This window comes from Chiloscyllium plagiosum, unplaced genomic scaffold (genome assembly GCF_037043375.1).
Source record: "Chiloscyllium plagiosum isolate Xiang-an unplaced genomic scaffold, Cpla_swu_hap1 HiC_scaffold_13, whole genome shotgun sequence".
NCBI classification, from domain to species: Eukaryota; Metazoa; Chordata; class Chondrichthyes; order Orectolobiformes; family Hemiscylliidae; genus Chiloscyllium; species Chiloscyllium plagiosum.
The window spans coordinates 62,262,943-62,275,729 of record NW_028270151.1 but is presented as its reverse complement, the minus strand read 5'-3'; the positions used below and the strand labels follow the sequence as shown (position 1 = coordinate 62,275,729).

Sequence of the window (12,787 nt, the reverse complement as noted above, 5' to 3'; positions counted from 1 at the left end):
CCCCTCCTGGCACCTTCCCCTGCCACTGCAAGAATTGCAAAACCTGCGCCCACACCTCCTCCCTCACCTCCATCCAAGGCACTAAAGGAGCCTTCCATATCCATCAAAGTTTTACCTGCACATCCACCAATATCATTTATTGTATCCGTTGCTCCCGATGCGGTCTCCGCTACATTGGGGAGACTGGACGCCTCCTAGCAGAGCGCTTTAGGGAACATCTCTGGGGCACCCGCACCAATCAACCACACCGCCCTGCAGCCCAACATTTCAATTCCCCCTCCCACTCAGCAGAGGACATAGAGGTCCTGGGCCTCCTTCACCGCCGCTCCTTCACCACCCGATGCCTGGAGGAAGAACGCCTCATCTTCCACCTCGGAACACTTCAAACCCAGGGCATCAATGTGGACTTCACCAGTTTCCTCATTTCCCCTTCCCCCACCTCACCCCAGTTCCAAACTTCCAGCTCAACACTGTCCCCATGACTTGTCCTACCTGCCTATCTTCCTTTCCACCTATCCACTCCACCCTCCTCTCTGATCTATCAACTTCACCCCCACCCCCCATTCACTCATTGTACTCTTTGCTACCTTCCCCCAACCTCCTCCCTGACCTATCACCTCCACCCCCGCCCCCATTCACCTATTGTACTCTATGCTACTTTCTTCCCACCCCCACCCTCTTCTCATTTATCTCTCCACGCTGCAGGCACTCTGCCTCTATTCCTGATGAAGGGCTTTTGCCCAAAACATTGATTTTCCAGCTCCTCGGATGCTGCCTGAACTGCTGTGCTTTTCCAGCACCACTCTAATCTAGAATCTGGTTTCCAGAATCTGCAGTCCTTGTTTTTACCTAGCTTGAGATTTGCAGAGTGAGAAAGGGGTGATGTTACATTCTGAAAGGAGTTATTCTTCTTGAAGTTACTGATTTCTGTAGTACAACCACAGGCTTGTCATCATAGCTTCTCATAAAAGGGGAGTTTTTCATTTGTGAATCCTTGCTATTGGCCAATAATGAGGACACTCCATTTTTGAACGTTTTGCTAATCTGTTGTCAGAGTTCCTCAGTTATAGATACAAAGGTTTAAATCCTTCGCTTTGCAATAACAAGATTCAGAGCATGTTCTTTGTTCAAGAAGTACCTGTAATCAGGATATCTCACCCCAAGACATGCAAATGTATTAGTGCAAGAGTAAAATTCATCATCTGGAATATATTTACTTAGATAATTATCCTTTTCAGGCAAGTGGTAGCCAGCTTTGACCATGTTATTTGGACGTTTCTTTTTAATGTTGACAGCTTGGTTTCAGTTCAGGGGACTTCAGTGGTCATATTAAAAAGTGTCCCAGCTCATTTTCAATTGGGTTCTCTCAAACTAAAGTCGAAAGTTTTTAAATTAATCAAAGAGATTTCATAGTCTGTGTCTTATATGGTCATGACGTAAAGCAATGTATTTACCACCATTATTTCTGCACTTGTGTTAATACAAATAGTCTGTTTCTGTTTGTACTACCAATTTTCTTCTGAACATCTCATCTTTTTTCTGACAAGTAAAAATCTTACAAACTGAAACTTGTCATCATTCTTGCTGTTACTCTTTAAATTCCTTACAAGGCACCAATACTCTTTTAAAAGTAACAGATTGGAAATAGTAGATAATGATCTAAATTATTTAAGTAAGACTATATTTTCTTTGACTTTCAATCAAATCAACATCTTGAGGTTAACAAAATTGATCAAGTTGCCTCAATGTTGACACAGAACAATAAATAATCATACCTAAAAATTGTTTATTCACATTTCTAACTGCATTTACTTGCGGGTTTTATGCCTTTTCGTGGTTTTATGTTTCCTGTTTTAAAGCATATAACTTACATCAATCCATATGAACACTCAAAGTCTGTCAGGCCATTAGTCAAAATTGTTTTGAATGTTGTTCAGTATTGTTGTGGTTGTGGGTACGTTTGTTCATTTCTGTTGTAATCATGTGGCCATGTAGCTTGGAGTTAACTAAAGTTTTATATGAGTACATTCATTATCCTTCAATTGTTTTTCAAAAATACCAAAGGATCCTATCTGAAATCTACCATTACTTTCTGTTAACTTGTGGAAGTTTTGGCGGTTTTATGTTATGCACCTGCACCCACAGAGACTTATCAAGAAAAACAAAATTGTTTCAATTGAAGGACTCACATCCGACGTCAGGAGGTGACTCTCATCTCATCACATATACTGAGTTTTAGAGACCTTGTGGTGCAGTGGGAGTGTCCTTGCCTGTCAACCAGGAGGCCTGAGTTCAAGTCCCACCTGCTCCAAAGGTGTATAATAACATCTCTGAACAGGTTTATCGGAAAGTATATATGTGCTGAATTTTAAAAGTTGTGTATTTACTGACTATGCTATCCAAAGTCCTGCTACAAAATTGCATTTGAGTTTGATACTCTATTGCAATGCATATTCAAAACATATGTTGTGCATTAGCCAAGGAAGACAGTTATCATTTCAATCAATTTCTGAGCTAAATAATACTGATGGCGAAAGGAAAATAATTTAGCTATTACCCTTACACAATCTAATGATCTATGAAAAATTGATGTTAACCCTAAGTTTTAGATGTTCCTGTCACTTTGTAAACAGCTGACATGTGAATCGTCATTGACAAAGCATAGGACTACTCAAGCTCCTGTTTCCTCATGTACTTCATATTTTGTCCCCAAAAGGCAAACACTTCACAATGAAAAATAGCCCATGAGAGTAGACGAACTTCAGATGTTGTCTTGATCTGTGTTTGTCATTTCTGGCTAATAAAATATGGTTTAATTTGGCCTCGGCTTGATTTCTTTTAAACAACTGCAACAAATTCCCAAAACTGACGAGGTTATGAGCATTTGTTTTTTGTGATAGTTCAATTTAAGTCTACCCAACATTTATCATGTGAAACAAAAACATGATCTTTTAGCTGAACAGATGATGCTTAAATGGCCTGAACTACATACATAGAACATAGAACAATACAGTGCAGAACAGGCCCTTCAGCCCTCGATATTGCACCGACCTGTGAACTATTCTCAGCTCATCCCCTACACTATCCCATCATCATCCACATGCTTATCCAAAATTGTTTAAATCTCCCTAATGTGGCTGAGTTGACTACATTGGCAGGTAGGGCATTCCACACCCTTACCACTCTCTGAGTAAAGAACCTGCCTCTGACATCTGTCTTAAATCTATCACCCCTCAATTTATAGTTATGTCCCCTCGTACAAGCTGACGTCATCATCCTAGGAAAAAGATTTTCACTGTCTACCCTATCTAATCCTAATCTTGTATGTCTCTATTAAATCCCCTCTTAGCCTTCTTCTTTCCAATGAGAACAGACCCAAGGCTCTCAGCCTTTCCTCATATGACCTTCCCTCCAGACCATCTTTCACTAAACCCTAGCTGGTGATGTAGTAGCAATGCCACTGGACTAGTAACCTAGAACTCCAGGCTAGCGTTTAGAGCTTCTCAGGTACACTGGTAGCATTCCTACCTCTGGGTCAGAAGGTCCATGTTTAAGTTTCACCTGACCTAACGATGTGTGGTAACGTGCCCGGGGATTGGTTAACGTAACTATAAACTGATTAATTATTTCTTTCCAAGCAAATGGAAGCTATTCCTTGACAGGTTGTACTGCTGAAATCCCACTCCTTTGCCCCAGTTTCAAAACCAGTTTGATCATTGATTTTACACCTTTCCCACAAATTACACTAGTCAATTTCATATTGTGGAAGAGGTTCCAAAAGAAAGCTCAACCAATCACATCTTTTCAACTATTCATCTTGAGAATGACCCTTTTAGCTTCGCTATCTTTATGTTCAGCAAGTAAATCACCATCCTCCATCTCTTTTATTTCTTTAACGCAGTTTACATCTTTGAATCACAGAATCCCTACAGTATGGACACAGTCTGCACCAAACCTCCAAACAGGATCCCATCCAGACCCAGTTCCCCGGCCCCATCCCCATAAGCCCGCACCTAGCGTGGCTAATCCACCCAAACTGCACATCCCTGGACACTACAGGCCAATTTAACATGGCCAATGCACCCAACCTGCATATCTATAGACATCTATGAATCCTCAAATCAAAGTAACACAAACTTGCATGTACCTGGCGCACACAGAGGAGTTCCTCAGGGTAGTGTTCCGGGCCGACCACTTTCAGCTGCTTCTTCAATGAGTTTCCCTCCATCATAAGGTCAGAAATGGGGATGTTCGCTAATGATTGTACACTATTTAGCACCATTCACGACTACTCCACTATTGAAGCAGTGCATGTTGAAATGCAACAAGATCTAAATGATACTGAAGCTTGGGCTGACAAGTGGCAAGTAACATTTGCGCCACACAAATGTCAGGCAATGACCATCACCAATAACAGACAAGCTAATCACAGCCCTTGATATTCAGCGGTGTTAACATCACTGAATTCCCCACTATCACCATCCTTGGAGTTGCCATTTATTAGAAACCCAACTTGGCTCACCACATAAACACAGTGACTACAAGAGCAGGTCAGAGGCTGGGATTACTGTGGCAAGTAACTCGTCTCCTGACTCACCAAAACGTGTCCACCATCTACAAGGCTTAAGTCAGAAGTGTGATGGAATACTCCCCACTTGCCTGGTTGGGTGCAGCCCCAACAACTCAAGAAGCTTGACACCATCCAGGACAGAGCAGTCCGCTTTATTGGCGCCACGTCCACAAACATCTACCCTGTCATCCACCAACATTCAGGAGCAGTAATACCTACAAGATGCACCGTAGAAATTCACCAAAGATCCTTAGACTGCACCTTCCAAACCCACGGCCACTTCCATCCAGAAAGGCAAGGTTAGCAGATATATAGAAATACCACCACCTGTAAGTTCCTCTCTAAGCCTCTCACCATTGTGACATTGAAATATATTGCAGTTCCTTCAGTGTCACTGACTCAAAATCCTGAAATACCCTCCATAAGGTCACTGTGTCAACTACAGCAAGTGGACTGCAGCAGTTCAAGAAGGCAGCTTACCAACACCTTCTCAAGGGCAACTAGGGATGGGCAACAAAAATGCTGGCCAGCCAGTGACACCCACATCCCATTAGTGATTTTTTAAAAAGTTAGAGTTGTTATCAATTGCCAGCTTTGATTCAAATATGACAAGCATGACCATATCGCACACTTCTCAGCCAAAAGCACAAAATCATTCCAAGATCATCCTTTAGGACTTTCACTCCTCATTAACCATGACGTCAAACTCTACATCATGCTTCCTCCACCATCACTTCATATTCCAAGTTTGTAAGTTATTCTTTATATCTCTAAGATAAAGTCTTTCCATTAAGTTGCATTCTGCGCTTGATTATTAACCTGTGAATCTCTCCAATCCTAAACTCTTCAGACTTTAAAATTTCTCCCCATCAATCCCCATAATCTATCTTCATAGCCCTTTCCAAGATCATCTCTCCGGCAAGCTCACCTCCTGCTTCCTTATTTCCTTCCTCATTCAACCCGCAAATACACCCCCCAATTCTCTGACCTCTCTCTCTCTCTCTCTCTCTCTCTATTTCTCTCTCACTCTCTCTCTCTCTCTCTCTCTCTCTCTCTCTCCCTCCCTCTCTACGCCCTTTCTCATTTTCTGTTCCTGTTATCTCATCCTTGGAAAATCTCCTTTATTTATTTGACATTAATTTCATCAATTCTCTGAACCTATCATATCTTCACATCTGTTTTAATTAGGATACCTCCTTAAAGTGCTTTGGGATGTCTTGTGTGTTAACCTGCTCTGTGAATGCAGTCTTGCTGTGTACTACCAATGGATTATGGTATTGAAAAATGTGTTGTTTCTAACTTTCTTAACTGTTTATTTTCTTTAGTATTTGTTCAACAGACATGGTAATATATCTTATCTTTTAGGGAGCATATTTCAATCATTCGCACAGAGTCATGGTTGCCATCAGGAAATCTTGGTTCACCCAAACTTTGAGTGAGACTATTTTTATTTCAATAGAATCTCCTTCCAGAACATATTAAGAAGCTTGCCCCATGTTGAGGAGGGAACATGGCAGAATCTACTGCAGCCAGGAAGATCAGCTTCCTCTGCCAGAGTGGCAATCATAACATGGAGGTGAAGATAGGATGAGAGGGGATGGGTGCATTTCAATTGCATGTGGCTGGAGGAGCGGGTGAGTAGGTGAGACCCAATTACGTAAAGGGAAAAAGTGGAAAATGCAGCCAATCACCATTAAGGCTGGAAAACAAACAGCATGAGACAGGTAGCTTTATTTTAATACTTATTCAACAAGCCTACTGGGGTAGATGACTGCTCTCTCTCTTGTTTCCATCCCACTTCCACTAAACCTATATTTGGTGAATTTGGGCCCAGTTAAATTCGGGAGAGATTTTCTTTTATTTAAACCTGTTGCCCAACCAAAATCCACATCTTCCTTAGGGGCTTAATCTGATATTCGAATTACCAAAATCATTTTAAAATTGAATTATGTCATAAATAATAAGTGAGTAGCCAATGTATTTTCACAATTGGAGGAAGATTTAGGGAAGGCATAGTCCAGCCCTGAAAACACTGAGGGCTGAGGAGGATAACAATCTAAGCAAGTCAATTAGCTTAAAATGCAAACACAAAACAACACAGCATGTATTTACATTTATCCAAAATCAGGTAAGTACTGAAGGTTTAAGCTATCATGTTTTACAATTATCTCAGAATATTAGTTCAGTGGAACACAGTTCCAGTTAAGGCAGCTGAAGTTGTTTTGATCAACTCCTTCTCAAAGAACATAAACAGCCATCACTTCCTGACTATACCAACAACTCTGTGTCCCAGGATTGAAATGTGCTTCCTTAAGGATACGGTACATTACCATTCGCCTGTTGAACAAATACAAAGGAAGGTAAACTGTTAAGAGAGTTAAAACTCCACATATTTTCAAAGATATAATTCATTCATAATACAGAGCAAAACCACACGGAATGAAAGTGATGATTCTAACATATGAAGAATATCATCAATTACTTTGTGGTATACAATGGCACTTGTGCTAATTGGCCTGGAAATAGTTATAGTGATAGGCCCAAGAAAAATAGAGAAATGCGAAAGATTACTGTATACTCTTGAATATTGATCAGTAATCTTTGAGAATCAGAGACTATTTATGGAGAATATATCTTCAAGATCCATTATGTTTCTTGAAGGCCACTATAATGAATATAGATTATTGATAGTGTGAGGCTTAGTTAGCTTTTCAATCGCTCAGAGCCCACATTGTTGAAAAAAAAATCACTGACAAGCTCAATATTTATAGTTCAGCCCTAACTGACCTTGAATACATTATGGCGAATCACCTTCTTATATATTACAACCCACGTGAAGGTGCTCTCACGTTGTGGTTGGATAGGAAGTTCTATGATTTTGACCCAACAGAACGGTCTTTGACTTCATGGAAAAGAACAGGACAGAAGGAGGTCATATCAGCCTACCACTTTTGTGCTGAGCTGTATCAAACCAAGTTGTCCCAATCTCCCAAATCCATGAGACCTTTTCCCCTTTAAGCAGAAATATTGAGAGGATATGGGGAAAAAGAATGGGGAACAGGAATAAATGGCAAGAAAACTTGGAGTTAGTGGCATTCTCATTTGCCTGCAGTCCTGTACTTCTGGCTGGTCAGTTTCAGAGATTATACAGAAAAAGCATTGGTGGGCTGCTGCAGAGCATCTTATATTTGGCACGGACTGTGCACTATTAGCAAAGTAATTGTCTCTGATGAACAGGTCGCTGATTCAATGGTCTGTTTTGTCCTGGATGGTATTTTGATCATTACCGGAACTGCACTCATCCAGAGAGTGCAGCTGATTCCATCACATTCCTAGCTCACTCTTTGAGGTCTTGGAAGAGCTTTAGAAATCAGGAGAGGAATTACTCATCACAGAATGATTAGTCTGCTCTTATAGCCACGGTATTTGTGCAGAATTTTGATCGAGGGTGAGGGGAGTGGATTTAACAATGTTAATGCTATTGAATGCCATGGAGAAACAGACTCTCTTTTGTTGGAGATTGATAATTCTTGGCATTTCTGTAGCATGAATGTAGCTTGCTACTTACCAGCCCATGCCTGGATGTTATTCAGTTTTTGCTGCATAAGGAAATGAATTGCTTGATTTTCTGAGGAGTTGCAGGTTGAACTGAACACTGTGCAATTATTAGCAAACAGTCCTACTTCTAATCCTATGATGTCTTAAGAAAGATCATTTATCTAGCAGCTCAAAATGTTTGGGATTAGACACTATCCTGAGCAACCCTTGCAGCAATATCTTGAGATGACTGGCCTCTTAACAGGAACAGCCAATGTCCTTTGTACTTCTGTGACTCAGTCAGTGGAGAGTTTTCCTCCAAACCTCACTGAATTCAATTTTACAAGGTCTGCTCAGTACCACACACAGTTGACTGCTTGATCACTCTCACTTCACACCTGGAATTCAGCTCTTTTAGAAAAATAGAAAGAATTGTGGCATAAAGATCAAGCCCATTTGGCCTATCCGGTTTATATAACTGAAAAAAGCTGACCAGTATTGTCATTTCTTTCAGCTCTAGGTACATAGCCCAGGTGGTAATGGCAAGTCAAGTACCAATCCAAATGTTTTTGAATGCAATGAGGGTTACAGTCTGCACCTCCATTTCAGGCAGTCCAACCAGGGTTTTATAGGGCAGCAATGGTCCTTTCCATTAGCCAGACAATATTGGGTAACAAGTGCTGGAATGGAGTTAGTTTGGGATTGGTTTGCTGGGGCCAAGCAGAAAGGCTAGGTTGAAGATACAAGGACATTTATTTATAAAGGTGAAGGAGATATTTCTGTAGGGGAGCCCATTGCCAATGCACAGTCATTGATGGGCCACAGAATGCCTGATCAAGAGGGCATACTTATCAGTCTATTCATGTGGCAGTGCCCAGCTACTGCTGGTAAAATAGTTTCAGTGGCAGGCTAATGCCTTACTGGCCCTTAGGGGTACAATTGGACCCAGGGTGGGAGAACCAACAATACACATGTAAACCACATGGAATGCAATGAGAATTCATGTCACAATTTTTCCCCCCTCCCCCACCTACATTATACAAACTTCCCATCATGCCCCAGCAGTATTTCTGGGCTCCCATATAATTCCACGTTTGAGTCAAAGTGGTAATAAGGTCTGATATATTCATTATGTTAATTTTAAATTAAATTCTGTTTCAATGGCAGGTGCTGATTACATTCTGTAAGGTAACAGCAAAGTGGTAGAGCTAATTTACCTTTACAGTGTTGTAGTTTGAGCTATTTAACATGGAAGAAATTAGATCTGGAGTATAACCAGTCAACTAAAGCAATTACAATGAATTTTTAAACTGTCGGTACAGCGTAGTTCTATAAAAGCAGGGACTATGCAGTTAAGCTTAGTCAACTTGCTGTGTTAGTATTCTTTCCAATGCCACTGACACAAGTTTTTTTGTCAAAACAAATTCCTAAAGTGAACAGAAAAGAAATTCATACAGAATAATAGATTTGTTGCATTACAGACTAATTTGATTGTTATTTTTATATTGGAGGTTTGACATGAGTCCAACAGCAAGAGTAAAAGCCAACAAATATCATCACTGAGTCAATTATGACGTTTTCTTGCATCTATTTTAATGTAACTCAAAATGACTTACATTACTGGGTGAGCATGGGACAAGAAGGGGCTCATGCAATTCATCAAATGTCATTTAAACTAATCTGCTGTCCTCAATACTGCCAAGCAATTGACACAGTGTGGTAGTATCCTCCCATATATATTCCGACCTTTACCTGTCTTACGAGGAGATTTTCCGCTTCATTTACTGCCCCTTCAGGCACTGTGGAGCATATGGTACGTCTTTCCCTTGGGATTGATGATACCTGGACAGAAAGAAACAGCAACCCTTTGTTAGATATTGTTCGAGAGGTTTGGCGCCCTTGTGTTTTGAATGCCCACTCATAAGCACAAAAATGGAAACAATGTCTGTGTGAAAACGTGTTGCATGCCTAATTTCAGTGACAGTTCCATTTATTTTCCCTCATATGAATAGAATAGAATCCCTACATGTGGAAACAGGCCACTTGCCCAAAAAGTCCACACCAACCCCCCGAAGAGTATCCCACCCAGACCCATTCACCTAATGAATACATCTAGACTAGACATACCTGAACACTATGGGCAATTCACCTAACCTGCACATCTTTGGACTGTGGGAGGAAACCAGAGCACTGGTTGGAAACCCACGCAGACACAGGGAGAATGTGCAAACTCTGCGCAGCCAGTCACCCGAGGCTGGAATCAAACCCAGGTCCCTGGCAGTGTGAGTCAGCAGTGATAACCACCATGAGGAAGAAATGTTTGCTGACCATTTCAGTACTTACTTTTCCCATCACAAGCTGTGTCACCACCAGAAGGAACTCTCCTTTCTGGTGCTATAATATGTTTTTTAAACTATGGTCCGTGTAGATTATTTTGGTAATTGTTTTCTGCATTTTAATATTGTACTTCCAAATTAATGAAAAGAGTTGAATTGGATTCATAAAATAAAAAAAAGACCAAAGTGAAGATATGCATATATGAAGACAGATTTTCCAGGTGCACGATGGACAAGTGGGATTTCAACCTTGTGAACAAAATTCTTGCATTTCAAAAATCTGACCAAATTGAGTCACATGATGAGGCCGAAGACAGGCATTACGGTATTTCACATTTGTAAAGAAGGGATCTAGTACATATTGTAGGCAACTCTTGTGAGAAATTTAATTAAACAAATAACTAAGATACTGCACATGCTGGAAAACTAAAATAAAGGACTTAAAGTGCTGAAGAAGCTCAGCTGGTCTGGCAACATCTGTGGAGAGAGAATCAGTGCTAATGTTTCATGTCAAATATTATTCTTCTTCAGAACATTAGCTTCAGTGAGAAATTGAATGGCAACTGTAACTACCAATACATATAAATTCCCTAAATTCTCGATTACTGAAAAATATGTTGCTGGAAAAGTGCAGCAGGTCAGGCAGCATCCAAGGAGCACGAGAATCAATGTTTCAGGCATAAGCCCTTCTTCAGGAATGAGGAAGGTGTGCCAAGCAGGCTAAGATAAAAGGTAGGTAGAAGGGACTTGGGGGAGGAGCGTTGGGAATGCGATAGATGGAAGGAGGTTAAGGTGAGGGTGATAGGCCAGAGAGGGGGTGGGGGCGGAGAGGTCGGGAAGAAGATTGCAGGTCAAGAAGGCGGTGCTGAGTCCGAGGGTTGCGACTGAGATAAGGTGAGGGGAGGGGAAATGAGGAAGCTGGAGAAATCTGCATTCATCCCTTGTGGTTGGAGGGTTCCTAGGCGAAAGATGAGGCGCTCTTCCTCTAGGCATCATGTTGCCATTGTCTGGCGATGGAGGAGGCCAAGGACCTGCATGTCCTTGGTGGAGTGGGAGGGGCAGTTAAAGTGTTCAGCCATGGGGCGATTGGGTTGGTTGGTGCGGGTGTCCCAGAGGTGTTCTCTGAAATGTTCTGCAAGTAGGCGGCCTGTCTCCCCAATGTAGAGGAGGCCACATTGGTGCAACAGATGCAGTAAATGATGTGTGTGGAGATGCAGGTGAATTTCTGACGGATATGGAAGGATCCCTTGGTGCCTTGGAGGGAAGTGAGGGGGGAGGTATGGGCACAAGTTTTGCATTTCTTGCGGTTGCAGGGGAAGGTGCCGAGATGGAGGTTGGGTTGGTGGGAGGTGTGGACCTGATGAGGGAGTCACGGAGGGAGTGGTCTTTCCGGAACACTGATAGGGGAGGGGAGGGAAATATATCCTTGGTGGTCGGATCTGTTTGGAGGTGGCGGAAATGACGAAGGATGATACGATGTATCTGGAGGTTGGTGGGGTGGTAAGTGAGGACCAGTGGGGTTCTGTCCTGGTGGCGATTGGAGGGGCGGGGTTCAAGGGCGGAGGAGCGGGAAGTGGAGGAGATGCGGTGGAGGGCATCGTCAACCACGTCTGAGGGGAAGTTGCGGTCTTTGAAGAAGGAGGCCATCTGGGTTGTTCAGTATTGGAATTGGTCCTCCTGGGAGCAGATGCGGCGGAGACGAAGGAATTGGGAATATGGGATGGCGTTTTTACAGGGGCAGGGTGGGAGGAGGTGTAATGTAGGTAGCTGTGGGAGTCGGTCGGTTTATAGTAAATATCCGTGTTGAGTCGGTTGCCCGAGATAGAAATGGAGGGGTCTAGGAAGGGGAGGGAGGAGTCTGAGACGGTCCAGATAAATTTGAGGTCGGGGTGGAAGATGTTAGTAAAGTGGATGAACTGTTCAACCTCCTTGTGGGAGCACAAGGTAGCGCCGATACAGTCATCGATGTAGCGGAGGAAAAGGTGGGGGGTGGTGCCAGTGGAGCTGCAGAAGATGGACTGTTCCACATATCCGACGAAGAGGCAGGCATAGCTGGGGCCCATGCGGATGCCCATGGCTACTCCTTTGGTGTGGAGGAAGTGGGAGGATTGGAAAGAGAAGTTGTTCAGAGTGAGGACCAGTTCAGTCAGTCGAAGGAGGGTGTCAGTGGAAGGGTACTGGTTGGGTCAGCGGGAAAGGAAGAAGCAGAGGGCTTTGAGGCCTTCGTGATGGGGGATGGAGGTGTATAGGGACTGGATGTCCATGATGAAGATAAGGCGTTCGGAGCTGGGGAAGCAAAAATCATGGAGGTGGTGGAGGGCATGGGTGGTGTCCCGAACATAGG

At 42.6% G+C, this 12,787-nt stretch overlaps 1 protein-coding gene across 8 annotated transcripts in view; it reads right to left on the bottom strand.

The window, feature by feature from the left end:
- Positions 1 to 12,787, bottom strand: part of dock10 (dedicator of cytokinesis 10) — a 333,920-nt gene that overhangs the window by 179,987 nt on the left and 141,146 nt on the right. For all 8 annotated transcript variants that reach the window (XM_087993668.1, XM_087993671.1, XM_043702110.2 and 5 more), the window contains exon 3: positions 9,860 to 9,949. In XM_087993668.1, coding sequence (XP_087849794.1) covers positions 9,860 to 9,949 — 90 coding nt within the window. The remainder of the gene's footprint in view (positions 1 to 9,859; positions 9,950 to 12,787) is intronic.